This window comes from Pseudophryne corroboree, chromosome 10 (assembly GCF_028390025.1).
Source record: "Pseudophryne corroboree isolate aPseCor3 chromosome 10, aPseCor3.hap2, whole genome shotgun sequence".
NCBI lineage: Eukaryota > Metazoa > Chordata > Amphibia > Anura > Myobatrachidae > Pseudophryne > Pseudophryne corroboree.
The window spans coordinates 229,648,932-229,676,274 of NC_086453.1; the positions used below are offsets into that span (position 1 = coordinate 229,648,932).

The 27,343-nt window shown below is 46.4% G+C and overlaps 1 protein-coding gene across 1 annotated transcript; it reads left to right on the forward strand.

Moving 5' to 3' along the window:
* The first annotated feature begins 12,962 nt into the window (after nt 1-12,962).
* LOC134965451 (uncharacterized) lies at nt 12,963-14,644 on the forward strand. The gene is made up of 3 exons (XM_063941883.1): nt 12,963-13,052; nt 13,128-13,340; nt 13,955-14,644. The coding sequence occupies exon 3, from the start codon at nt 13,966-13,968 to the stop codon at nt 14,632-14,634; it is 669 nt and encodes a 222-aa protein (XP_063797953.1). The 5' UTR covers nt 12,963-13,052; nt 13,128-13,340; nt 13,955-13,965; the 3' UTR covers nt 14,635-14,644.
* Nucleotides 14,645-27,343: the final 12,699 nt, after the last annotated feature.

Consider the following 27,343-nt stretch of genomic DNA (forward strand, 5'->3'; position numbering starts at 1 on the left):
GTAAAATGCCATAATTTGCAGCACTGTGTAGTGGGTGGGGGGTGCCCACAATAATGCAATTCACTGAACTCACAAAACTTCTCTTGGGACGTGGGTGGATCTGGGAGGCTGGTCTACTATCTCTTGAAGGGTGTGGTGTGTTATGGTATGCCGGCGGTCGGGCTCCCGGCGCACAGTATACCGGTGCCGGGAGCCCGACCGCCGGCTTACCAACAGTGTGGCGAGCGCAAATGAGCCCCTTGCGGGCTCGCTGCGCTCGCCACGCTGCGGGCACGGTGGCGCGTTTCCAGGGGGGTCGTGGACCCCCACGAGGGAGAATAAGTGTCGGTATACCGGCTGTCGGGATTCCGGCGCCGGTATACTGTGCGCCGGGAACCCGACAGCCGGCATACTGAAGACCACCCTCTCTTGAACGTGTGAAAACTCCTCAAAGTTTGTGAGCCTCTCATACATGGCACGTAGACAAGTATGGTTTGGGAGAATTAGGTAGGGGAATAAGAGAAGTTTTCAGTTAATGGCAATGGAGGTTTTACCTCTCTCCATCTCTCCAGAGCCTGGGTTTTGGTTGGGATTGGTAGGTGCATGCGTGTTTTAGGAGAGGTCTTTGTTCAGTGGTAAAGCTTTGCTACAACATGGTATGTCTTCTAAACCTTATACTATAATATAAAGATTGACAAAGTGCTACAGCTGGGAGCTACAGCTTCCATGAGCTACAATTACATTATTAAAACCTTTCCTGCCTAATTATAATTTGCAAAGCAAATTACAGAGCAGAATCAATTCAGTATTCAGCAGAATCCTCTGTAAAAGGACTCAGCCAAATCCTAAACTAGAGTCACTTCATCCCTGGAATGAAGAATGTAAGGAGAGGACAAGTATCTACTCTATCCCAAATAATTACCCAGTACTTCAAAGTATGAATCACCCAATCTGATGCAGGGTCACATAAGCCAAAATCGTAAGCACACATAGTCCATATCTCAAGAAAAGTTAGTCAAAATCTGTCCTATCTGGGCTCCGGGGAGTTCAAGGGAAATCGCAAGTAAAAATCGAACATAGCAAGGATCTCACCGTGTGTACACACCCTTAGCTGTGTGTACATACTTTCCCTAACCTTAATTTAATTTTATAACTGCTGAATGCCATTGCTGCCTCAATAAAACAATAGAAGGGCAGAGAAGCAAATATTTTCCCTTGGGTCCAGGACTCTTTATGCTTATGGGGAAAGCTGCAGTTGCATTGGTAGTCATGACGACAGGATTCCCTTTCAATGGAGGCAAATCCTCAAACTGCAGTGTATAAGGGGAAAGCAGAATAGAACAGTCAATATTAGTTTTTCATTGTTTTTTTGGTTTCAGAATAGTTCATGTAGTCGTCTATAGATAAAACTATAGAATAAGCAGTACTGGGTATTTTGGCTTAAGCGAGTACAAGTATCAAGTGGTAGGTACTTGTTCTAGACATTTCTAAACACTGAATGGGTTACATGGTTGCCCCATGACCTTTGAAACATTTAAAAAATAAGAATTTACTTACCGATAATTCTATTTCTCGGAGTCCGTAGTGGATGCTGGGGTTCCTGAAAGGACCATGGGGAATAGCGGCTCCGCAGGAGACAGGGCACAAAAGTAAAGCTTTCCGATCAGGTGGTGTGCACTGGCTCCTCCCCCTATGACCCTCCTCCAAGCCAGTTAGGTACTGTGCCCGGACGAGCGTACACAATAAGGGAGGAATTTTGAATCCCGGGTAAGACTCATACCAGCCACACCAATCACACCGTACAACTTGTGATCTAAACCCAGTTAACAGTATGATAACAGCGGAGCCTCTGAAAAGATGGCTCACAACAATAATGACCCGATTTTTGTAACTATGTACAAGTATTGCAGATAATCCGCACTTGGGATGGGCGCCCAGCATCCACTACGGACTCCGAGAAATAGAATTATCGGTAAGTAAATTCTTATTTTCTCTATCGTCCTAGTGGATGCTGGGGTTCCTGAAAGGACCATGGGGATTATACCAAAGCTCCCAAACGGGCGGGAGAGTGCGGATGACTCTGCAGCACCGAATGAGAGAACTCCAGGTCCTCCTTAGCCAGGGTATCAAATTTGTAGAATTTAGCAAACGTGTTTGCCCCTGACCAAGTAGCTGCTCGGCAAGGTTGTAAAGCCGAGACCCCTCGGGCAGCCGCCCAAGATGAGCCCACCTTCCTTGTGGAATGGGCATTTACATATTTTGGCTGTGGCAGGCCTGCCACAGAATGTGCAAGCTGAATTGTATTACACATCCAACTAGCAATAGTCTGCTTAGAAGCAAGAGCACCCAGTTTGTTGGGTGCATACAGGATAACAGCAAGTCAGTTTTCCTGACTCCAGCCGTCCTGGAACATATTTTCAGGGCCCTGACAACATCTAGCAACTTGGAGTCCTCCAAGTCCCTAGTAGGTGCAAGGCACCACAATAAGCTGGTTCAGGTGAAACACTGACACCACCTTAGGGAGAGAACTGGGGACGAGTCCGCAGCTCTGCCCTGTCCGAATGGACAAACAGATATGGGCTTTTTTGAGAAAAAACCACCAATTTGACACTCGCCTGGTCCAGGCCAGGGCCAAGAGCATGGTCACTTTTCATGTGAGATGCTTCAAATCCACAGATTTGACTGGTTTTAAACCAATGTGATTTGAGGAATCCCAGAACTACGTTGAGATCCCACAGTGCCACTGGAGGCACAAAAGGGGGTTGTATATGCAATACTCCCTTGACAAACTTCTGGACTTCAGGAACTGAAGCCAATTCTTTCTGGAAGAAAATCGACAGGGCCGAAATTTGAACCTTAATGGACCCCAATTTGAGGCCCATAGACACTCCTGTTTGCAGGAAATGCAGGAAACGACCGAGTTGAAATTTCTTTGTGGGGCCTTCCTGGCCTCACACCACGCAACATATTTTCGCCACATGTGGTGATAATGTTGTGCGGTCACCTCCTTTCTGGCTTTGACCAGGGTAGGAATGACCTCTTCCGGAATGCCTTTTTCCCTTAGGATCCGGCTTTCCACCGCCATGCCGACAAACGCAGCTGCGGTAAGTCTTGGAACAGACATGGTACTTGCTGAAGCAAGTCCCTTCTTAGCGGCAGAGGCCATAAGACCTCTGTAAGCATCTCTTGAAGTTCCGGGTACCAAGTCCTTCTTGGCCAATCCGGAGCCATGAGTATAGTTCTTACTCCTCTACGTCTTATAATTCTCAGCACCTTAGGTATGAGAAGCAGAGGAGGGAACACATACACCGACTGGTACACCCACGGTGTTACCAGAACGTCCACAGCTATTGCCTGAGGGTCTCTTGACCTGGCGCAATACCTGTCCCGTTTTTTGTTCAGACGGGACGCCATCATGTCCACCTTTGGTATTTCCCAACGGTTTACAATCATGTGGAAAAAACTTCCCGATGAAGTTTCCACTCTCCCGGGTGGAGGTCGTGCCTGCTGAGGAAGTCTGCTTCCCAGTTTCCATTCCCGGGATGAAACACTGCTGACAGTGCTATCACATGATTTTCCGCCCAGCGAAAAGTCCTTGCAGTTTTTGCCATTGCCCTCCTGCTTCTTGTGTCGCCCTGTCTGTTTACGTGGGCGACTGCCGTGATGTTTTTCCCACTGGATCAATACCGGCTGACCTTGAAGCAGAGGTCTTGCTAAGCTTAGAGCATTATAAATTTACCCTTAGCTCCAGTATATTTATGTGGAGAAAAGTCTCCAGACTTGATCACACTCCCTGGAAATTTTTTCCTTGTGTGACTGCTCCCCAGCCTCTCGGGCTGGGCTCCGTGGTCACCAGCATCCAATCCTGAATGCTGAATCTGCGGCCCTCTAGAAGATGAGCACTCTATAACCACCACAGGAGAGACACCCTTGTCCTTGGATATAGGGTTATCCGCTGATGCATCTGAAGATGCGATCCGGACCATTTGTCCAGCAGATCCCACTGAAAAGTTCTTGCGTGAAATCTGCCGAATGAAATTGCTTCGTAGGAAGCCACCATTTTTACCAGGACCCTTGTGCAATGATGCACTGTTTTTAGGAGGTTCCTGACTAGCTCGGATAACTCCCTGGCTTTCTCTTCCGGGAGAAACACCTTTTTCTGGACTGTGTCCAGAATCATCCCTAGGCACAGCAGACGTGTCGTCGGGATCAGCTGCGATTTTGGAATATTTAGAATCCACCCGTGCTGTTGTAGCAGTATCCGAGATAGTGCTACTCCGACCTCCAACTGTTCCCTGGACTATGCCCTTATCAGGAGATCGTCCAAGTAAGGGATAATTAAGACGCCTTTTCTTCGAAGAAGAATCATCATTTCGGCCATTACCTTGGTAAAGACCCGGGGTGCCGTGGACAATCCAAACGGCAGCGTCTGAAACTGATAGTGACAGTTCTGCACCACGAACCTGAGGTACCCTTAGTGAGAAGGGCAAATTTGGGACATAGAGGTAAGCATCCCTGATGTCCCGGGACACTATATAGTCCCCTTCTTCCTGGTTCGTTATCACTGTTCTGAGTGACTCCATCTTGATTTGAACCTTTGTAAGTGTTCAAAAAAATTTTTTAGAATAAGTCTCACCTAGCCTTCTGGCTTCAGTACCACAATATAGTGTGGAATAATACCCCTTTTCTTGTAGTAGGAGGGGTAATTTAATTATCACCTGCTGGGAATACAGCTTGTGAATTTTTTCCCATACTGCCTCCTTGTCGGAGGGAGACCTTGGTAAAGCAGACTTCAGGAGCCTGCGAAGGGGAAACGTCTCGACATTCCAATCTGTACCCCTGGGATACTACTTGTAGGATCCAGGGGTCCTGTACGGTCTCAGCGCCATGCTGAGAACTTGTCAGAAGCGGTGGAACGCTTCTGTTCCTGGGAATGGGCTGCCTGCTGCAGTCTTCTTCCCTTTCCTCTATCCCTGGGCAGATATGATCTTATAGGGACGAAAGGACTGAGGCTGAAAAGACGGTGTCTTTTTCTGCAGAGATGTGACTTAGGGTAAAAACGGCGGATTTTCCAGCAGTTGCCGTGGCCACCAGGTCCGATGGACCGACCCCAAATAACTCCTCTTCCTTTATACGGCAATACACCTTTGTGCCGTTTGGAATCTGCATCACCTGACCACTGTCGTGTCCATAACATCTTCTGGCAGATATGGACATCGCATTTACTCTTGATGCCAGAGTGCAAATATCCCTCTGTGCATCTCGCATATATAGAAATGCATCCTTTAAATGCTCTATAGTCAATAAAATACTGTCCCTGTCAAGGGTATCAATATTTTTAGTCAGGGAATCCGACCAAGCCACCCCAGCTCTGCACATCCAGGCTGAGGCGATCGCTGGTCGCAGTATAACACCAGTATGTGTGTATATACTTTTTATGATATTTTCCAGCCTCCTGTCAGCTGGTCCTTGAGGACGGCCCTATCTATAGACGGTACCGCCACTTGTTTTGATAAGCGTGTGAGCGCCTTATCCACCCTAAGGGGTGTTTCCCAACGCGCCCTAACTTCTGGCGGGAAAGGGTATACCGCCCATAATTTTCTATCGGGGGGAACCCACGCATCATCACACACTTTATTTAATTTATCTGATTCAGGAAAAACTACGGTAGTTTTTTCACATCCCACATAATACCCTCTTTTGTGGTACTTGTAGTATCAGAAATATGAAACACCTCCTTCATTGCCTTTAACGTGTGGCCGTAATAAGGAATACGTTTGTTTATTCACCGTCGACACTGGATTCAGTGTCCCTGTCTGTGTCTGTGTCGACCGACTAAAGTAAACGGGCGTTTTAAAACCCCTGACGGTGTTTTTGAGACGTCTGGACCGGTACTAATTGTTTGTCGGCCGTCTCATGTCGTCAACCGACCTTGCAGCGTGTTGACATTATCACGTAATTCCCTAAATAAGCCATCCATTCCGGTGTCGACTCCCTAGAGAGTGACATCACCATTACAGGCAATTGCTCCGCCTCCTCACCAACATCGTCCTCATACATGTCGACACACACGTACCGACACACAGCACACACACAGGGAATGCTCTGATAGAGGACAGGACCCACTAGCCCTTTGGAGAGACAGAGGGAGAGTTTACCAGCACACACCAAAAACGCTATAATTATATAGGGACAACCTTATATAAGTGTTTTCCCTTATAGCATCTTTTTTATATATTTCTAACGCCAAATTAGTGCCCCCCCTCTCTGTTTTAACCCTGTTTCTGTAGTGCAGTGCAGGGGAGAGCCTGGGAGCCTTCCCTCCAGCCTTTCTGTGAGGGAAAATGGCGCTGTGTGCTGAGGAGATAGGCCCCGCCCCTTTTTCGGCGGCCTCGTCTCCCGCTCTTAACGGATTCTGGCAGGGGTTAAATATCTCCATATAGCCTCCGGAGGCTATATGTGAGGTATTTTTAGCCAAAATAGGTATTCATTTGCCTCCCAGGGCGCCCCCCTCCCAGCGCCCTGCACCCTCAGTGACTGCCGTGTGAAGTGTGCTGAGAGGAAAATGGCGCACAGCTGCAGTGCTGTGCGCTACCTTTAGAAGACTGAGGAGTCTTCTGCCGCCGATTCTGGACCTCTTCTTACTTCAGCATCTGCAAGGGGGCCGGCGGCAAGGCTCCGGTGACCATCCAGGCTGTACCTGTGATCGTCCCTCTGGAGCTGATGTCCAGTAGCCAAGAAGCCAATCCATCCTGCACGCAGGTGAGTTCACTTCTTCTCCCCTAAGTCCCTCGTTGCAGTGATCCTGTTGCCAGCAGGACTCACTGTAAAATAAAAAACCTAAGCTAAACTTTTCTAAGCAGCTCTTTAGGAGAGCCACCTAGATTGCACCCTTCTCGGCCGGGCACAAAAATCTAACTGGCTTGGAGGAGGGTCATAGGGGGAGGAGCCAGTGCACACCACCTGATCGGAAAGCTTTACTTTTGTGCCCTGTCTCCTGCGGAGCCGCTATTCCCCATGGTCCTTTCAGGAACCCCAGCATCCACTAGGACGATAGAGAAAATTGGATTACGTAGTTGCTGAATACTACCAACAAGTTATTTTTTTGGCCATACCCCTCTGTATGTTTCTTACATACTGAAGCCTTTGGAAGGTGTATAGGTGTTTCTGATCAGTAAGTGATCCTGGGAACTTTGGGCATCAGCAGAGTTGGATGTATATGCGGTAAAAAAGTCTAAAAAATTATAACAACAGCAAGAGGGAAATTGCACAGAAAGTAGCTTATTACATACAGACACAGCTTAAAGTAGAAGGAGAATTCTGGTGACTTCAATCAGGCTATCATCATATGCAAAAAGTACCTGCCGCCTAGAGCTGAAAAGATAGGGGCATTAAAAAATGTTTCAATATGGGACAGGACAACAGGAAGGACTAAAGCAATAGAGAAAGTATACGTGGAGGGGTAAGAGAACAACAGACAAGAAACAGGTAGGAAAGAATGCCATGCCTGGACACAGAAGCATTGGAGTAGGAGAGAATGCCATACCTGGACCAGGGCCAGTTCTAGACCTTGTGGCGCCCAGAGCGAAAGTTTCCGCGCATCAAAAATAGGGGCATGGTTTCATAGGGAAGGGGTGTGGCCACAGAATAGTACCAATTCACATTACACTGCACAGTAGTGTCCGTCAGTCTCTTTACACCACACAGTAGTACCCCTTATACCATGTTAGAGCTGCTTACACACATTACACCACAGTAGAGCAGAGCCCCTTATACATGTTACGCCAGGTAGCCCCTTACACACATTGCACCAGGTAGACCCTTATACACGGATGTGGTATTGAAGGTCGACCACACTTAGGTCGACAGTGTCTAGGTTGACCACTATTGGTCGACAGTAACTAGGTCGACAGGGATTCAAGGTCGACATGGTCTAGGTCGACAGGTCAACAGGTTGACATGAGTTTTTTTATCTTTTTTGGTGTCGTTTTCGCCATACAGTGACCAGGAACCCCAATTAGTGCACCGTGTCCCCTTGCATGTCTCACTTCACTCGCCATGCTTCGGGCAAGGTTAACGTTCCCAATTGTAGTCCAAGTGGATCGTAAAGTATGAAAAAGTTAAACAAAATAAAAAAAATAAAAAAACTCATGTCGATCTTTTGACCTGTTGACCTAAAACATGTCGTCCTAAAGACCCTGTCGACCTAGAAACCCTGTTGACCTAGTTTATTATTTATTTATTTATTACCAGTTATTTATATAGCGCACACATATTCCGCAGTGCTTTACAGAGAATATATGCTCATCCACATCAGTCCCTGCCCCAGTGGAGCTTACAATCTATATTCCTTATCACATGTACACACATTCACGCTAGGGTTAATTTTGTTGAGAGCCAATTAACCTACCAGTATATTTTTGGAATGTGGGAGGAAACCGGAGTACCCAGAGGAAACCCACGCAAGAACGGGGAGAATATACAAACTCCACACAGTTAGGGCCATAGTGGGAATTGAACCCATGACCTCAGTGCTGCGAGTTCCTGTCAACCAATAGTGGTCAACCTAGACACTGTCGACCTAAGTCTTGTCGACCTAGAGACCAGATACCCTTATACACACTGTGACAGGTAGCCCCTTATACACATTGTGACAGGTAGCCAATTATACACATTGCACTTATTAAGTGTCCTATATACAATGCCCTCATTAGTAGTGCCCCCAGTAGTAATGCCCCCTGTAGTTATGCCCCCAGTAGAGATGTCCCCAGTAGAGATGCCTCCAGTATATATGCCGCCAGTAGATATGCCACCAGTAGTTATGACCCCAGTAGATATGCCCCCATTAGATATGCCCCCTGTAGTTATGTCCCCAATAGAGATGCCCCTGTTAAGATGCCCCCTGTAGAGATGCCACCAGTAGAGATGCTCCCTAGTAGCGCCGCTTACACACACATACACACATGAAAAACAAAACACAATACTCACCAGCCCCGCTCTTGCTTCTGGACCACTGCCCTAAGCCTGGTGCCCACTCCTCAGATCTATGGGAGAGACGTCATGATGTCTCTTCCGTAGCACCGCATGCTGCCTGAGCCGGAAGCCGGAGTTTTGCCCACCTTCTGCAGACGGGGTGCGGGTGGGCCACTGCGCCCCGGACACCCGCCTGGCTTGCCTGCACCTAGAACCACTCCTGACCTGGACACAGAAGCATTGGAGTAGTACAGAATGCAAAACCTTGACACAGAAGCATTGGAGAATCTACCACAGACAATACAGAGGAAAAGGGAGCAATGAAAAGCCACAGCATGAAGGGAAAAAGGACCACAGATAAGACACTACAGGAATAGGTAGGGTAATCGTCAAACTTTACTGGCCTATATGCACAGAAAAACCAAACACCTACAAATCATCTCCAATAGCCCTGTCACAAATGTGAGGTCACTCAGGGACACTTTCCAGTGGAATGATTGGTCAGTATGCGGTAGTTCCCACAATTTGACCAATAAGTGGGCCCCATTCATTCCTATGGAGAGTGTCTCTCTCATGATGGACTGGACATCAAAGCCCAGCATTGAATGATTGCAGGGCCTCCGACACCAAATCTAGTGACGAGATGGCTACTAGCCACTGCATCGCACCATTCAGTGGTATAACCAGTGATGGTTTTATTGTGCGCATGCACAGAGGCTTTCAAAGCTACATGTATGCTCACATTAGCTGAGCGGCGAACACTTCTGGGTGCTCGCAGCTGCACAGAAGTAGCTAGCCATCAGATGGGCATTGGAATAATGCGTACGATGGCTGGAAACCATCACCTGTTCACAATTCGACTGAAAAGTACTTCCATCAATTCGGTAACATTGATGGTTGCTAAAAAAATATTAGTAAACAGCGGTTGCGTTGGGGTGTTTTTATTTCATAAACTAATACAATATCAAGCATGCATGTACTGTCTTTTGTTTACAATTTATTTTACAGGTTTAGTACAGGTGCCAGCAGGCCCTTGATATCCGGGCATTCTGGCACTTGTGATTTGACAAGTGCCATCTGTAGTAAACACTATTTGTACTTGGGTGAGTAATTGGCTGTATAACAGGGAACAGCGAGTGGTGGTTAATAGGATGTTCTCTGAATGGGCCTCAGTGGAATACCGCAGGGTTCAGTACTCGGGTCACGGCTATGCAGGGCTGGCAACAGAAATATTCGGGCCCCATACAGTGATATCTCTGGGGCCCCTTCAGATTATAAAAGTGCAACGGAATTTGCTGCACTATATAAGAAACTGTTAATAAATAAAAATATATTTATTTATACAAATATATCAATGTGTATATCTCTCCTTCCTCCCCCACACACCACAGTCTACTGTATAGCTCCCTCTCTCCTTCCTCTCATACACCTCACAGTCTCTCCCCAATGACTCCATGCTGCATTCCCAGCTCCCCCACATCATCCCAAAGCCCTGTATCCCGTCAGCAAGCCACCCTTACCCTGGGGACAGACTCACCTTCGCTGCACTCCCCAGAATCCAGACCCAAACACCACACAGCAGGTACCATGCGGCCCTCACACCCCACCAGAAGAGGCCGGCGCAGGGCACAGGAATCCTCGCCAATAGAGTGGCTGCCGTGTCCCGTAACTGCATGCTGAGCACTAAATGGCATATCCTTGGGGCCCCTCTGATCCTTGGGGCCCGGTACAGGTGTCCCCTTTGACCCCCCTGTCGCCGGCCCTGCGGCTATGTAACATATTTATTAATGACATAGGAATGGGCCTGGAAAGCACAGTGTAAATTTTCGCAGACGATACTTAACTGTGTAGAGTAATTAATTTGGACAAAGATGTTGAGTCTCTATGGAATTACTTATCTAAACTGGAGGTTTGGGCAGACAAATGGAGAATGAGGTTCAATCTAGAAAAATGTAAAGTTATGCACTTTGGTACTAAGAACTATCGGGCAGCCTATAAATTAAATGGGGAAAATGTAGGGATAACAGTAGTTGAAAAAGATTTGGGGTTGCTCATCGATAATAGACTTAGTAGCAGTACACAATGTCAAGATGCAGCAACAAAAGCAATTAAGGTGTTAGCATTAACATGCATAAAATGGGGAATGGAGACAAGGGGGTAAATTTACTAAGATTCGTAATTTCCAGAATCATGTCCAAGTTCAATCACGAATGACATCGACAGTGTAAAATTGCAACTTTTTGAATTGATTACGACTAATTTACTAAGCTGTCGTATTCGTATTTTTCGTTTCTTCCGATGTCGATGTCATTCGTGCTTTTCTGCTGTAGATTGCGGCCGCGTTTGCTGTTTCGCGGCCGCGTTTATGGGTTTTTTTACGACTGCGTCACATGTCTGTTACGGCAGTGATTTAGAAATTGCTGCCGCGTTTTTAGTCCTAAGTTTCGTTTTCGTCACGCGGCCGTGATTGGTTGTATTCGTGAAGGAGGAGTGTCTGTGCATATTACTATAAAACTGCCCCAAACACACCGCACCTCGTGGGTTTAGCTAGTGGAGAGGAGAGAGGAAGGTGTATTTGGAGTTGGTGAGTTTGGTGGAGTTTTTGGTGGATTTGGAGAGGAGTTTGGTGATTGTTGAGTGCTGTACTGTGTGTGTAAGTAGTCTTGTCATATTTGTAGTATTGTTTTTTCACAGTTTGTCTACTTTTTTGTCCTTGTTTTTTTTTTACAGTCTTTTGTCATTGTTTGTGAGTGAGTGAGTGAGTGAGCGTGTGTGTTGGCTGTGTGGTGTGTAGTAGTAGGAGTAGTGGAGGAGTGTGTTTTGTGTTTTGATTTTTCAGTGTTTTTTGTTGTTTGTCATGTCAGACTCAGAGGTCAGTGTGGTGGCGGAGGTTAGTGAGGTGGAGGCTGGTAGTGAGGTGGAGGCTGGTAGTGAGGTGGAGGCTGTTAGTGAGGTGGAGGGGGGTAGTGAGAGGGAGGAGGTTAGTGAGGAGGAGGAGGAGGGGGTGCCTGTTGCTGTATTTTCCAGTGATAGTGATGGTGTTGTGGCTCCGCAGCCACGCACCACTACCAAGACTGGCAGGAATATAAAATTCAGCTATGCTGAAAACATGGCTTTGGTGCGTGAGCTGATGAAGCACCATCGCCAATTGTTTGGTCAGGATGCTGGCAAGGTGTCCTCCCGCAGGAAGTCTGTCCTGTGGGGGCAAGTAATACTTGCCGTGAATAGTGAGGGTGTGGTGAGGCGGACTGAGGACACGTGCCGCAAGAGGTTTTATGATATTAAGCGGCGTGTCAAGGCCAAGATGGCCAAAGAGGCCAAATCTGCAAGAAAAACCGGAGGTGGCCCCCCTTTCCGGGCCACCTATCGGGACTGGGAGGAGCCTGTGCGGGCATTGATTCCTGCCGAAGTGGTGTCTGCTACTCATGTCCGGGATTCGGACCGACCCACGCAGGATGGTAAGTTTGATGTGTTATTTTTTTTTTTAAATGTCCTCTAAATGTTGTAAATGTCATTTTTAAAGGGTAAAGGATGCATAAATTGTGTTTCACATATTGCAGGCCTATGCACCCTTAAGGTGTGTTTGTGTTTAGAATGTGCTTTTTTCACCTTGCATTGGCTGTTTGGTAAATTTAATATTGCGCAAAAACATGTGCAATGGCTTTTTAATTTTTAAAAAAAAAAGTTATTTTTTTTGACGATATTGCTTGGACATCTGTGTTGTCTGCTTATTTAAAAAAGATTTTTGTATTTATTTACTTCTGAAAAACGGTGCAATTATTTCAACATTAAATTTGAAAAACATTTGCAAGTAGTCAATCTCTGCAATATCTGAGGCATAATTCTAAAATGTAACAGATTTATTGTGTGCAACATCATGTACATTTGGATATACACCACAAAATAATGATGCTTGAAGCTCTTAATCAGAAATTATTTGTTTATCCAATACATAATAGATGGTTACAGTACAATAAGGCTTTGCAGGGGTTTTTTTAACACAAAGCATGGTAATAATGTTTGGTACACTTTTTCAACAGTCCCACAGACCAGCCGGCCAGACAGGCCTCAGACAAGTCAGGATGAGGCTGGGATTGCAGGTAAGACTTCAGTGTAGTCACATATTCTGCAAACACATAGAAGTACAAAATATTAATGTTTATATTTTCACATAGGTTCTGCTTCTGGAAGCCGACCTCCTGTAAGGCGCCCATCACAGGGCTTGGGCCACTTACCCAGGAGGCCAAGTAAGACACGGCGTCTTGGCTCGGAATCTGCGGCTCCATCATCCCCACCCAGGCGACGACTTTCGGCAGTGTCACCCCAGCCACCACTGGCACTATTGGCGAGTTCGCAGAGTGATGAGCCCCGATCCCCTCAGTTATCTGGTGAGTAAAAACAGAAATTAAACACATAGGCAATAATATACACAGTACAGTTAATATGTTGTTAGTTGGTTTTGAGATTACATGTTTTCCAGAACAAGCAATGTGATGTTACGTCTTCAATTGCTAAAGGTGATAAAAAAAATTTTTATAAGGTCTTAGTGCATGTTCTCGCCAACATCATTTTTAAAAAACATCAGATTTTTAATAAAATTTGCCCCACACACGTGCACATTTAAATAAAATAACAATAAAATTCCCAAAAAAAAAAAACATCCACAACATTATAGTGTTCACACATCTCCCCTGTCCAGTATGTAGATGGCTTACTTGCTCCGCTCCTCTGGACTATCCAGGTAAGTAGTCTATATCGTGGTCAGGGGAGGGAATCTAACAGTGTAATGCTGTGGAGGGGAGTTAGTTAGGTGAGGATTATGCAAATCTGTCTATGTGGCCGCCTGTGTTGGTATATATGTTTTTGAGCATAAAAAACATTATAAGTTTATAAAATCAACGCCAAAAAGTTAAAAAATGGAGTATTATGAATGTAGTAATGTGTAGAAGTAGCCTTGCTAAAAATTTACAAATAAACATTGCATGTTGGCCACCCCATACAGAGCCCAGCTTGATGGCCGACGTGGACCAGCAGGGACAAGACCAACAGGCAACCATCACACTGCAACTTACACCTGTTGACCCAAGCCAGCCAATACAGCTGCAGGATATCCCCCAAGCCTCCATCAGTCCACAACTGGCACAAGCTCCGCCCCCAAGCCAAATACCAGATGATTTTTGGGCCAGTTGGACAAGCCAACAGGCCCAAAGCAATGCCAGCCTGACCGCACATACACAACACCTTGCCAGTCTGCCCCATCATCTACCGCGTATTAGTCGCAACTCGGGCAGACTGATTGTACAAGTAGGGCGAATGGCAACCTCAATGGAGCAAATAAGGGCTGACAACAGCCAAATGCTTGCTCATTTATCGCGCATCATAGATGAGCAACAGCGCCATCAGCAGGCACTCGTTCAGCTCATTCAGCACAACCAAGTGGTGAATGAGTCGTTATCCAGGATTGTAGCCAGCCACACTGCAACCAACACTCAGCTGATTGCAAGCCTTAATAATTTGAGCAGCAATATTTCATTGATGGGAGCTCACCAAGTAACCTCCAGCTCGGGGACCACGACCCCTATCCAAACGCCAGTAACCTCCCCTGTTCGGCGTTCCTCCAGAGCACGTGCCAGTGAGCCAGCACAAAGCTCAGCACCCAGCACACACAAGCGGAAAAAATAACCCCAATGTGATTTGCAAAATAAAAATTTGTATTTGACAAACACACAACTTCCTGTGTCCGTCTCAAACATTGTCGAAGCTGCTCTGTATGTATGTATGTTTTTCATGGGTAATGACTGAAAATGTATTTTTAGCATAAACTAAGTACAATGGACACACCACTATAAACTACAAACAGTAAGTAACAAAACACACAATAGAAAGTAGTGCAAAGTGTTTAGTCAAGGATAATTACAGCCTACTAAAACTGACCTGAAAAATAGCGCAGGATCACTTCTTGCCGTACCTGCCTCCCTACATATGTACTCACACTGTCACCAGATGGGTCTAACTCCTCTGCTTGCCGACTGCTTTCTCCATCATCATGTGCCAGATGTTGGGTTAAACACAGATTATGGAGAAAACAGCAGCAGAACACAATTCTAGTCACCTTTGAGGGACTATACAACAAAAGGCCAGCAGATTTATCCAGACACCGAAACCGTGACTTCAGCACACCAAAACATCTTTCTATCACATTCCGCGTAGCCTTATGTGCATGATTGTAACTGTGTTCAGCAGGCGAATCAGGTTGGGACAATGGAGTAAGGAGCCAAGAGTAGCAGCCGTAACCCCCATCACCTGAAAAACAGATATAGTCCACATTAGTACATATGTTAGATTATTCTTTCACCTAATCATAACTCGAGTTTGTGGATAAAAGACATACACACAAAACATTTTAAACATACCCAACAGCCAGCCATCAGGCATTTGTCCGGCCTCAAATTTATCGAAGAGCGATGACTGACTGAGGATGAAGGAGTCATGGCAGCCACCAGGGTAACCTGCAACAACACTCATAATTTTTAAGTTTGCATCACAGACCACCTGGACATTAGTTGATTGGGACAGATGTCTATTAGTATATATATATTGGCGGCCCTTAGGTGATCTCAGCTGAACGTGTGTGCAATCTATGGCCCCCAGCACATTGGGCATGCCAGCAAGCTCATAGAAAGCTACCCTGACAGCACTCCACTCCGACTCCTCGGTAGGGAAGCAGATTGAGGCATTAATGTGTGGCTCCAACACATCCAAAACCTGAGTGGACATTAAAGAAGCTAAGGTGAGTGTCATGTTAGGTATTCTCTACAATACTGTGTTGTTTGAACTTACAGAAGCAACACTTAGACATAACCGCCTATGTATTTTTAGACTCACCTGCATCAAATATCTGGAAAAGGTGGGCTGTGAGATACCAATGACGTCGCCTGCCACAGCCTGGAAGCTCCCAGTAGCCATAAAGTGTAACACAGCCAGGAGTTTGTGTAGGCCTGAGACAGAGCGAGAGCGTGCTGTCTCAGGGTCTATGCCCAGTTTGACAAGGTCATACAGGTGGAAAATGTTGTTTCTATTTAGGCGGAACATCTGTATGACCCTATCATCGGACAATGCATTTAAGTTTAAACGCCCTCTAAAAAAACGAGGCTGGCGCAGCCTCCGCGGTACCTGGACAACCTGTTGACCATGTTCACTTACCTGGGCCTGATTCCTGGAAGCCTCATGGAGCAGTCTAAGGTATCCCACAGCAAACAAAAAATCATTGCCACACACCACAGCCGCCATTTCAGAGTGAGAGAAGTTCAAAATGTGCCTGGAACACTTTTATAGGGCCAAACATTCAGGTGTGAGTAATGGATAATTGAGTACACATGTAAACACGCTTTTCAAATGCTGGCGCGTTTTTTTTTAGGAAAAAATTACGATTTGTAATTTTTCGCGGCCGCGAATGCATTTTCACGGCAGCAATTACAATTACGAATGGTTAGTAAATGACCGAGATTCATATCTAAACAGGCGTAATTTGACCGATGGTGTATTCATTCGTAATTTTTTACTTGGACTTGCAAAAAATTACGAATGCCCTCATCTCTGCCGTGATTAGTGTTTAGTAAATTACCGAGATGACACTTTGAAGAAAAAACGGCATCTCGGTCAAAATCGGGAGCTTAGTAAATTTCCCCCAAGGGATGAGAGTGTAATCCTGCCACTGTATAAATCATTGGTACGGCCACACCTGGAAAATTTTGTACAGTTCTGGGCACCACACTATAAAAGAGATATCTTGGAACTCGAAAGGGTTCAGAGGCACTGGATTATGAGGAAAGATTTACAAGGTTAGATATGTTTACACTGGAAAAGAGGCGGCTGAGAGGGGACATTATTAATATTTCTAAATACATAAAGGGACAATACAAGGATTTATCAGGCGATTTGTTTGTCAAAAAAACACTACACAGGATACGTGGACACCCTCTGAGGTTTGAAGAGAAAAGAATTCATACACAACAAAGGAAGGGTTCTTCACAGTAAGGGTAGTAAGGATTTGGAATTCTCTGCCAGAGATGGTAGTAGTCAATAAGTTTAAAAATGGATTAGATAAATTCCTATCTGAAAGAAATATCCAAGGATACAGCATTTAAATGAAGTAAAATTTTATAATACAGGTTGAACTCGATGGACATTTTGTCTTTTTTTTCAACCTCATTAACTATGTTACTATCTCCGTGCAGGCTTGCTGTAACCTGTAGTTAACCTGTAAATAATAAGATTTTACTCACTGGTAAATCTATTTCTCGTAGTCCGTAGTGGATGCTGGGGACTCCGTAAGGACCATGGGGAATAGACGGGCTCCGCAGGAGACTGGGAACTCTAAGATAGATTTAGTACTACTGGTGTGCACTGGCTCCTCCCTCTATGCCCCTCCTCCAGACCTCAGTTAAGGAAACTGTGCCCGGAAGAGCTGACATTACAAGGAAAGGATTTTGGAACCCAGGGTAAGACTCATACCAGCCACACCAATCACACCGTATAACTTGTGATAAACTTACCCAGTTAACAGTATGAACAAACAACAGAGCATCAACCAATGGATGCCAATATAACATAGCCCTTTATTAAGCAATAACTATATGCACGTATTGCAGAAAGTCCGCACTTGGGACGGGCGCCCAGCATCCACTACGGACTACGAGAAATAGATTTACCGGTGAGTAAAATCTTATTTTCTCTAACGTCCTAGTGGATGCTGGGGACTCCGTAAGGACCATGGGGATTATACCAAAGCTCCCAACCAGGCAGGAGAGTGCGGATGACTCTGCAGCACCGAATGGGCAAACACAAGGTCCTCCTCAGCCAGGGTATCAAACTTGTAGAATTTTGCAAAGGTGTTTGAACCCGACCAAGTAGCAGCTCGGCAAAGCTGTAATGCCGAGACCCCTCGGGCAGCCGCCCAAGAAGAGCCCACCTTCCTTGTGGAATGGGCTTTCACTGATTTTGGATGCGGCAATCCAGCCGCAGAATGAGCCTGCTGAATCGTGTTACAGATCCAGCGAGCAATAGTTTGCTTTGAAGCAGGAGCACCCAGCTTGTTGGATGCATACAGGATAAACAGCGAGTCAGTCTTCCTGACTCCAGCCGTTCTGGTTACCTAAATCTTCAAAGCCCGGACTACGTCAAACAGCTTGGAATCCTCCAAGTCACAAGTAGCCGCCGGCACCACAATAGGTTGTTTCAAATGAAAAGATGACACCACCTTTGGCAGAAATTGCGGACGAGTCCTCAATTCTGCCCTGTCCATATGGAAAACCAGATAGGGGCTTTTACATGACAAAGCCGCCAATTCTGACACACGCCTAGCCGAAGCTAAGGCCAACAGCATGACCACCTTCCACGTGAGATACTTTAGCTCCACAGTCTTAAGTGGCTCAAACCAGTGGGATTTCAGGAAACCCAACACCACGTTAAGATCCCAAGGTGCCACCGGTGGCACAAAAGGGGGCTGAATATGCAGCACTCCCTTAACAACGTCTGAACCTCAGGCAGTGAAGCCAGTTCTTTTTTGAAAGAAAATGGATAGGGCCGAAATCTGGACCTTTATGGACCCTAATTTTAGGCCCATAGTCACTCCTGACTGTAGGAAGTGCAGGAATCGACCCAGCTGGAATTCCTCTGTAGGGGCCTTCCTGGCCTCACACCAAGCAACATATTTTCGCCATATACGGTGATAATGCTTTGCTGTCACGTCCTTCCTAGCCTTTATCAGCGTAGGAATAACTTCATCCGGAATGCCTTTTTCCGCTAGGATCCGGCGTTCAACCGCCATGCCGTCAAACGCAGCCGCGGTAAGTCTTGAAACAGACAGGGCCCTTGTTGCAACAGGTCCTGTCTGAGAGGCAGAGGTCATGGGTCCTCTGTGAGCATTTCTTGCCGTTCCGGGTACCAAGTCCTTCTTGGCCAATCCGGAACAATGAGTATTGTTCTCACTCCTCTTTTTCTTACAATTCTCAGCACCTTTGGTATGAGAGGAAGAGGAGGAAACACATAGACCGACTGGAACACCCACGGTGTTACTAGTGCGTCCACAGCTATCGCCTGAGGGTCCCTTGACCTGGCGCAATACCTTTTTAGCTCTTTGTTGAGGCGGGACGCCATCATGTCCACCTGTGGCAGTTCCCATCGATTTGCAATCTGCGTGAAGACTTCCTGATGAAGTCCCCACTCTCCCGGGTGGAGGTCGTGCCTGCTGAGGAAGTCTGCTTCCCAGTTGTCCACTCCCGGAATGAACACTGCTGACAGTGCGCTTACGTGATTCTCCGCCCAGCGAAGAATTCTGGTGGCTTCTACCATCGCCACCCTGCTCCTTGTGCCGCCTTGGCGGTTTACATGAGCCACTGCGGTCTGACTGGATCAGAACCGGTTGGTCGCGAAGCAGGGTCTCCGCTTGACTTAGGGCGTTGTATATGGCCCTTCGTCCCAGGATATTGATGTGAAGGCAAGTCTCCTGCCTTGACCACAGCCCTTGGAAATTTCTTCCCTGTGTGACTGCCCCCCACCCTCGGAGGCTTGCATCCGTGGTCACCAGGACCCAGTCCTGAATGCCGAATCTGCGACCTTCGAGAAGGTGAGCACTCTGCAGTCACCACAGGAGAGACACCCTGGCTCTGGTGGATAGGGTGATTAACCGATGCATCCGAAGATGTGATCCGGACCACTTGTCCAGTAAGTCCCATTGGAAGGTCCTCCCATGGAACCTGCCGAAGGGAATGGCCTCAAATTATGCCACCCTCCTTCCCAGGACTCGAGTGCAGTGATGCACTGACACCTGTTTTGGTTTTAATAGATTCCTGACCAGTGTCACGAGCTTCTGAGCTCTCTCTATCGGGAGATAAACCCTTTTCTGGTCTGTGTCTAGGATCATGCCTAGGAGAGGCAGATGAGCTGTAAGAACCAACTGCGACTTTGGAATATATAGAATCCAGCCGTGTTGCCGTTTCACTTCCAGAGAAAGTGATACGCTGTTCAGCAACTGCTCTCTTGATCTCGCTTTTATGAGGAGATCGTCCAAGTACGTGATAATAGTGACACCTTGCTTCCGCAGGAGCACCATCATTTCCGCCATTACCTTGGTGAATATTCTCAAGGCCGTGGAGAGACCAAACGGCAACGTCTGAAATTGGTAATGACCATCCCGTACCGCAATTCTGAGGTACGCCTGATGAGGTGGATAAATGGGGACATGAAGGTATGCATCCTTTATGTCCCGAGTCACCATAAAATCTCCCCCTTTCAGGCTTGCAATAACCGCTCTTAGCGATTCCATCTTGAACTTGAACCCTTTCAGGTATATGTTCAGGGATTTTAAATTCAATATGGGTCCGACCGAACCGTCTAGTTTCGGGACTACAACATGGTCGAATAATAACCCCCTCCTTGTTGAAGGAGGGGAACCTTGACCACCACCTGTTGAAGATACAATTTATGAATTGCAGTTAACACTGTTTCCCTCTCGTGGGGGGAAGCCGGCAGGGCCGTCGGTGAGGGGGCATCTTCTCAAAGTCCAGCTTGTATCCCTGAGACACAATATCTATTGCCCAGGGATCTAACAGGGAGTGAACCCACTTGTGGCTGAACTGATGAAGGCGTGCCCCCACCGGGCCTAGCTCCGCCTTGCGGTGGATTTTTGTAGAGGCCGGGGAGGACTTCTGTTCCTGGGAACTAGCTGTGTTCTGCAGCTTCTTTCCTGTGCCCCCGCCTCTGGCAAGAAAGGACGCACCTCGGACTTTCTTGTTTCTTTATTCGAAAGGCTGCATTTGATAATGTCGTGCTTTCCTAGGCTGTGCAGGAATATAAGGCAAATTATCAGAATTATCAGCTATAGCTGTGTAGACCAGGTCCGAGAACCCTTCTCCACACAATCCTCAGCCTTCCACATGCCTCTTAAGTCGGCATCATCTGTCCATTGCATATTCTACAGGACACGTCAAGCAGAAATCGACATAGCTTTGACTCTAGGACCCAGTATACTCATGTCTCTTTGGGCATGTTTTATATATATATATATATATATATATATATATATCTATCACTTAAGACAGCATCTTTAATATATATATATCTCTATATATACATATATATATATATATATATATATATATGCATACTAGGATCTCAATCTCTGCTGATAAGGTACCTGTCCACGCTGCCTCAGCGCTATAAACCCATGCCGACACAATCGCCGGTCTGAGTAGTATACTAGAATGTGCACGCTATCTGCAGGATCCCTGAGAATAGCTAGTGCTACCTTCTGTGCAAACAGGACACCCTAGGGGAAGATTCCCAACACATCCTGGCCCGAGTGGGGAAAGGATACTGCCTGAGAATTTTTTGTGGGAAGCTGCAGTCTCTTGTCTGGAGATTCCCGCTCTTTTTCCTCATGAGAGGAGGGAAATTTACCTCAGCTTTCTTCCCCTTAACATGTGTACCCTTGTGTCAGGGACAAATGAGTCATCAGTGATATGCAAATCATCTTTTATTACAATAATCATATATTGAATACCTTTCAGCCATCTTGGCTGTAACTTTGCATTATCGTAGTCGACACTGGAGTCAAACTCCGTGTCAATATCAGTGTTTATTATTTTGGATAGTGAGCCTTGTGAGACTCTGAAGGTCTCTGTGACACAGGGACAGACATGGGTAGATTTCCTGTCTGTTCTCTAATCTTTTGTGCAATAAATTCACCTCAGCACTTACACATATCCAAACAGGTGTCGGCGTTGTCGACGGAGACACCCTCTCACACACATATTTGCTCTATCTCCTCCTTAGGGGAGCCTTTTACCTCAGACATGTCGACACACACGTACCGACACTCCATACACACAGGGGATGCTCTATTTGTAGACAGTTCCCCCACAAGGCCCTTTGGAGAGACAGAGAGAGAGTATGCCAGCACACACCCCAGCGCTATATGACCCAGGAATCACACAGTAACTTAGTGTTAACCCAGTAGCTGCTGTATATATTGTTTTTACGCCAAATTTATGTGCCCCCCCCTCTCTTTTTCACCCTCTCTATCGTGCAGGGGAGAGCTGCAGTGCTGTGCGCTACCTCTTGTGAAGACAGGAGTCTTCTGCCGCCGATTTCGATGTCTTCTTGCTTCTGCCGGCTTCTGTCTTCTGGCTCTGCGAGGGGGACGGCGGCTCCGGGAACGGATGACGAAGGTTAAGATCCTGTGTTCGAACCCTCTAGAGCTAATGGTGTCCAGTAGCCTAAGAAGCGCAACCTAGCCGCAGTTAGTAGGTTTGCTTCTCTCCCCTCAGTCCCTCGTAGCAGAGAGTCTGTTGCCAGCAGAAGCTCTCTGAAAATAAAAACCTAACTAAAATACTTTCTTATTAGCAAGCTCAGGAGAGCCCACTAAAAGCACCCAGCTCTGGCCGGGCACAGATTCTAACTGAGGTCTGGAGGAGGGGCATAGAGGGAGGAGCCAGTGCACACCAGTAGTACTAAATCTTTCTTAAGAGTTCCCAGTCTCCTGCGGAGCCCGTCTATTCCCCATGGTCCTTACGGAGTGCCCAGCATCCACTAGGACGTTAGAGAAAACAATATAATTAAAATGTTATTATACTATTACTTCCGCACCCAAAGCCCCAGGAGTGCTGAGATGAACCTCTGCACTCCTCACATCAAACCACTCTAAAATTCTGTCTCCCTGACCCTACTGTATTCTCTCCCAATTCCCAGTATCTTTCCCAGTATTGTCACCTCAACTTTGAAAATATTGATGGAGTATTCCTCTTTCTTACCCAAGATACTACGAAACCTCACATTCATTATGTCATCATCTGCCACCTTAACTACTGCAACCTCCTCCTATCTAGCATCCCCACTTTAAATGCAACAGCAAGGTTGCTCTTACTCAATCACCACTCCACATATGCCACACCACTTTGCAAATCCACACACTGGATAATTATGTCCTCCAGAATCCAACTGAAAATAGTCACCCTTACCACAAAACACCATATCTTACACATCTCAAAACTCTTCTTTCAAATCCCACCTCAGAATAATATCCCTCCCACCAGGGCCACCATCAGGGAGGTAATGCAGGGACTTTTGTCCTCTGCCCAGACAGACAGGGGGCCATCTCTATGCATCTGCGGACGAGTGTATAACTGTATATAAATATCCTCAGCTAAATGGCCACCCCCATAGAGATTAAAAAAACGACAATACGGCTACTTAATTTGTTAGTCCCTGGCCCTACAAATTCTGATGCCAGCCATGCTTCTCACTCTTTTAGATCCCCCTTTGACTTTCGGTTCTCGGCACTGACGTATTTATAATGGGTGCAGTGTGTGCGATGCACGCTTGCCCCTGAGTCCAGGGGGAGACTGCACCGCACACGCTGCACCCATTTTTTGAATACTCACTCCTCCGTAGTCCCGTGCCAACGTCCGCTGCGCTGCTCAATCACCGTGAAAATGGCACAGAAATCAAAGTATAAAATACTCAGAACATAAGAAAAAGAATAGCAAGTCCAGTATTACGACAACATTTTGTATCACTCCTGCATACGTAGTAAGTAAATATGGGAGTAGTCAAATCTGAAATCTTATCCAATCTATACCGGATCTGGGAAAAAGAATGATACTGACAAAGAAAGCAGTTCTAAGTGGTATGGATTGCATTATGTTGGACCTAGGCAACTAGATGAGGTAATATTCTAGCCTCACACTGCCACTAACCCTGCAAATATTCTGTGGTGAAGACGTCAGCGGACAGGATCAGAATCAAGCCGTGGATGAATGGCCTGCATTACTTTGACACAACAACCGAGATTATTTGAACATCCAAATTTCTATCATTACATATATAACTATAGGAGTCCACTGGGTCACACTTATTTTTGGCTATTGTACATGTGGCGTAGACAGGAAAAGGGCTGAGAAGTGTCAGGTGATATCTCCACAGTATTTTCCTTATGATGTGTGTCATAGGTTATGTGTCACAATGTCTTTCTCCCTCTCCTTGTAATAATCTACTGACATACAGCCAGTATCATGTTTCCACTGGGAGGAGACCTCTGCTTGCAGCTGTCACAGAGCACGCTTCTTACCAGAGGCCACAGCTGTGTCACTTCCCTGGATTGACTTGTGCCCTGTGTTACAGAGACGTGGCACACCCTGTCTGACAGCCCTAACAGGATACCTTGCTGTGACTGAAATAACAGAGTCAGGCAATGACGTTATAGCACCCCCAGGGCCTGATCTCAAGATGAGACTTTCCCAGAACTGTGCAGGTCTTTTACATGTGAAGCAGCCACCTGCTGACCTTCTTCCTGGCTGACCTAAGATCTCTCCCTTACAAGACCTGTCTGGGGTCTATCCTCTGACCAGAATACTGGTTTCAGTATGAATCATCACAGCATTAGCTTTGGAATATTGCCTCTTCAATTTGCTCATCCATGTCTGGCTTTGCTAAACACATCGGCTAGGTTCTCACCTACAGACACTGACGTATCTATAATGGGTGCACGCGCTGCACCCATTTTTTTAATACTTACCCCTCCGGAGTTCCGCGCCGACGTCAGCAGCATTGCTGAATCACTGTAAAAATGGTTCAGCTGCCATTCTCGCGGTGTTCTGCACATGCGCAGTAGAGAAATCATTGGGAATATGGGTGCCACGCCTTTTTGTCGGTGATCTGTTCCAGCATTGCCAGCAGAAAGGAGGGGGCCCGAATGGAGGAGGCAGTACACAGGCCTCCTCCTCTCATAAAGTGCTCCGGCCTACCCTACAGGAGATGCCCTGACGTTGGTAAGTGAGCTTACCACATATTGGGGTATATTCAATTAAATTGATTAGATCCGACAAGGGCTATTCAGTGAATGGCCAAATCTGACTGTTGGATTTGGCCGTTCCCGATGTCCCCTCCGCGCTGCTGCTGACAGCACTCAGCTGCTGTCCCGTCCTCCTCCCAGCTCGTCCTCATCATCGCTGCCAGGAGAAAGGAACCTGGCTGGGGGGACGCCCATCGGAGGTAGTGCCCTGCAGCCCGCCGCCCCACTTCCCCGTCTCATGTCCTCAATCCGACTTTTTTTAAAGTCTGGTTGAGATTGTCGGAAAGGGGGCCAAAACCTGTCGGATTTGGCCCCGTTTCCGACAGAACCACGCGGATTGGTGGCTATTCCGCCGATCCACGTGCTTTCCGACAAGTCGAATTTCCCGACTAACTGGAAAACTGAGTGGGGGATTGAATAGGTCGGAACCCCTTTCCGACCTAAAAAAGTCGAAACCTGCCATCTTTCCAACAAGACGGTAGTTTTCGACTCTAATTGAATATAAAAAGGGAGGAATGTTCTGCGCTCCAAGAATTACTATACTGGATTAATAAATTGACTAATTATGTGTAGTCTAGCAGGGAGAAAAATTTGACTGAGTGAAACTCAGTTTAGAAAAAGAATGGTTTTATCAAAATGTTATAGTTTGTAAATGACACACATAACATACAAGCAGCTGATACATATGTAACAATTAAAAGAACATAAGTTGCAACTTATCTGTTTCACAATGAATGCTGTTACTATATCAATTTATGAAAATGTAAGTATAAGCACAGCATGCAGTAAAACTGGGTTAAAAGATTGATGTACAAAGAAAGCTCTCTCTGGAACAAGTGGATATTTAGTTGTGACACTGGCGTCCCAGTGTATCCAGATAAAATAATGTCCACAGATGACTCTACAGTTAATTAGTGTAATGAATGAAGCATGCAAACACTTTATAGTTACCCCCGTGCTGGTTCCTGATTTTGATACAGGGTCCTGTAGGCAATTGCACGTGGTATAGAAATAAGGCGTAGTTACTGTCTCTGCGACAATTAAGAGGCAGACCCGCTTTTGTTGTTAATGTCCGCTGGAGCAGCTGCCGGTGATGAAAAGGCTGATACTGTATTGTAAACCTCACAGCGGAGGACAGCGGCAATTCGGCTGGCGGCAGCGGTGGATGATAATGAAGCCGCAGATAGCCGGCACTGTATAACCACGCAGCTGGGGTCCGTGGAAACCCGGCTGACGGCAGCGGTGACGTGGTGCAGCTGTGCCGCAGGTGGCCGGTATGCTTGTACCTCACAGCGGAGGTTAGATGGTGATGGCTGGCCGGCTGCAATGTGAATTATCAGCGGGATGCAGAAGCTGTAATGGCAGAGAGCTGATCCGTGCTACAGCAGTGTCCACTGAAAAGAGCTCAAGTGAAGGAATGGGCATCAACGCGTTTCGTCTCCTAGCAACCGGAGACTTCCTCAAGACGAAAATTATATATATACCCCATAGCTCTATTGTGCAGAAAATCTCCTACTTTTGCGTGTGCTGGCACACAGTTATTAACAGATTGTAAGCTTGCGAGCAGAGCCTTCCTACCTCTATGGCTGTTTGTTATTACCCAGTTTTGTTCTCTTATACCCCTTTCACATCGCACAAATAACCCGGTATCGACACGGCATATTGCCGTGTTGACACGGGTCAGTATGCGATGTGAAAGCACTCTGCCGGAATTAGTGGGTCGTCTGACCCGGTAATTCAACCCGGTATAAAAGAAGGATTATACCCGGGTTGAATACCGGGTCAGGTGCAGTGTGAATGGGAGCCGCGTCAATGCGACACGGTTCCCATTCACAGCATAGGGAGAGGCGGCGCAGGAGATGAGCTCATCTCCCAGCGCCGCCTCCACCCCCGCCTCTGCTGCTGCTGCCCCCCCCCGCCCCCCCGCTGCTATGGCAACCGACCCGGTATGTTGCCGGGTCGGAAAGCCAGCATAGGGGAGCAAATGCCAGATCCCACCCGGTAAGAACACGTTTCTTTTACCGGGTGGGATCCGGCATTTGCGATCTGAATGCGGTATTACTGTTGTCTACAGCGCAGTGGAATTTGCTGCGCTATATAAGAAACGGTTAATAAAATAAATATTTCAGAACTTCGGACTATCTTTTGTGTTTCCGAAGTAGCTACAATGTTACATTTTCTCTAATAATTAATTTCTTCCCAAAGTGTATTCACATACGGTAGCTCTACACTTCTGCACGTCAAAAATAGATGTAGCACAGGAAAAAAAAATTTTTTTTTAACATAATATCAAAATTCACTGTTGTTTGTGATCTATCATAGAGTGCAGACACCTGCCAGCATGCCAGTTCCTCAAATGCCCGATCAAACGGTAGGCTACTGTCCAACAGAACGTGAAGTCAAATTTGTGATCACAAACATTAATGTTGTTAAAGAAAGAATGAAAGGCATTTTCTTTAACATTAACATTCTTCAGAACCTAGTATAAACAAAAACATACTTTTCAATGGAAAAAATTTTAGATTTTCAAGACTATTAAAC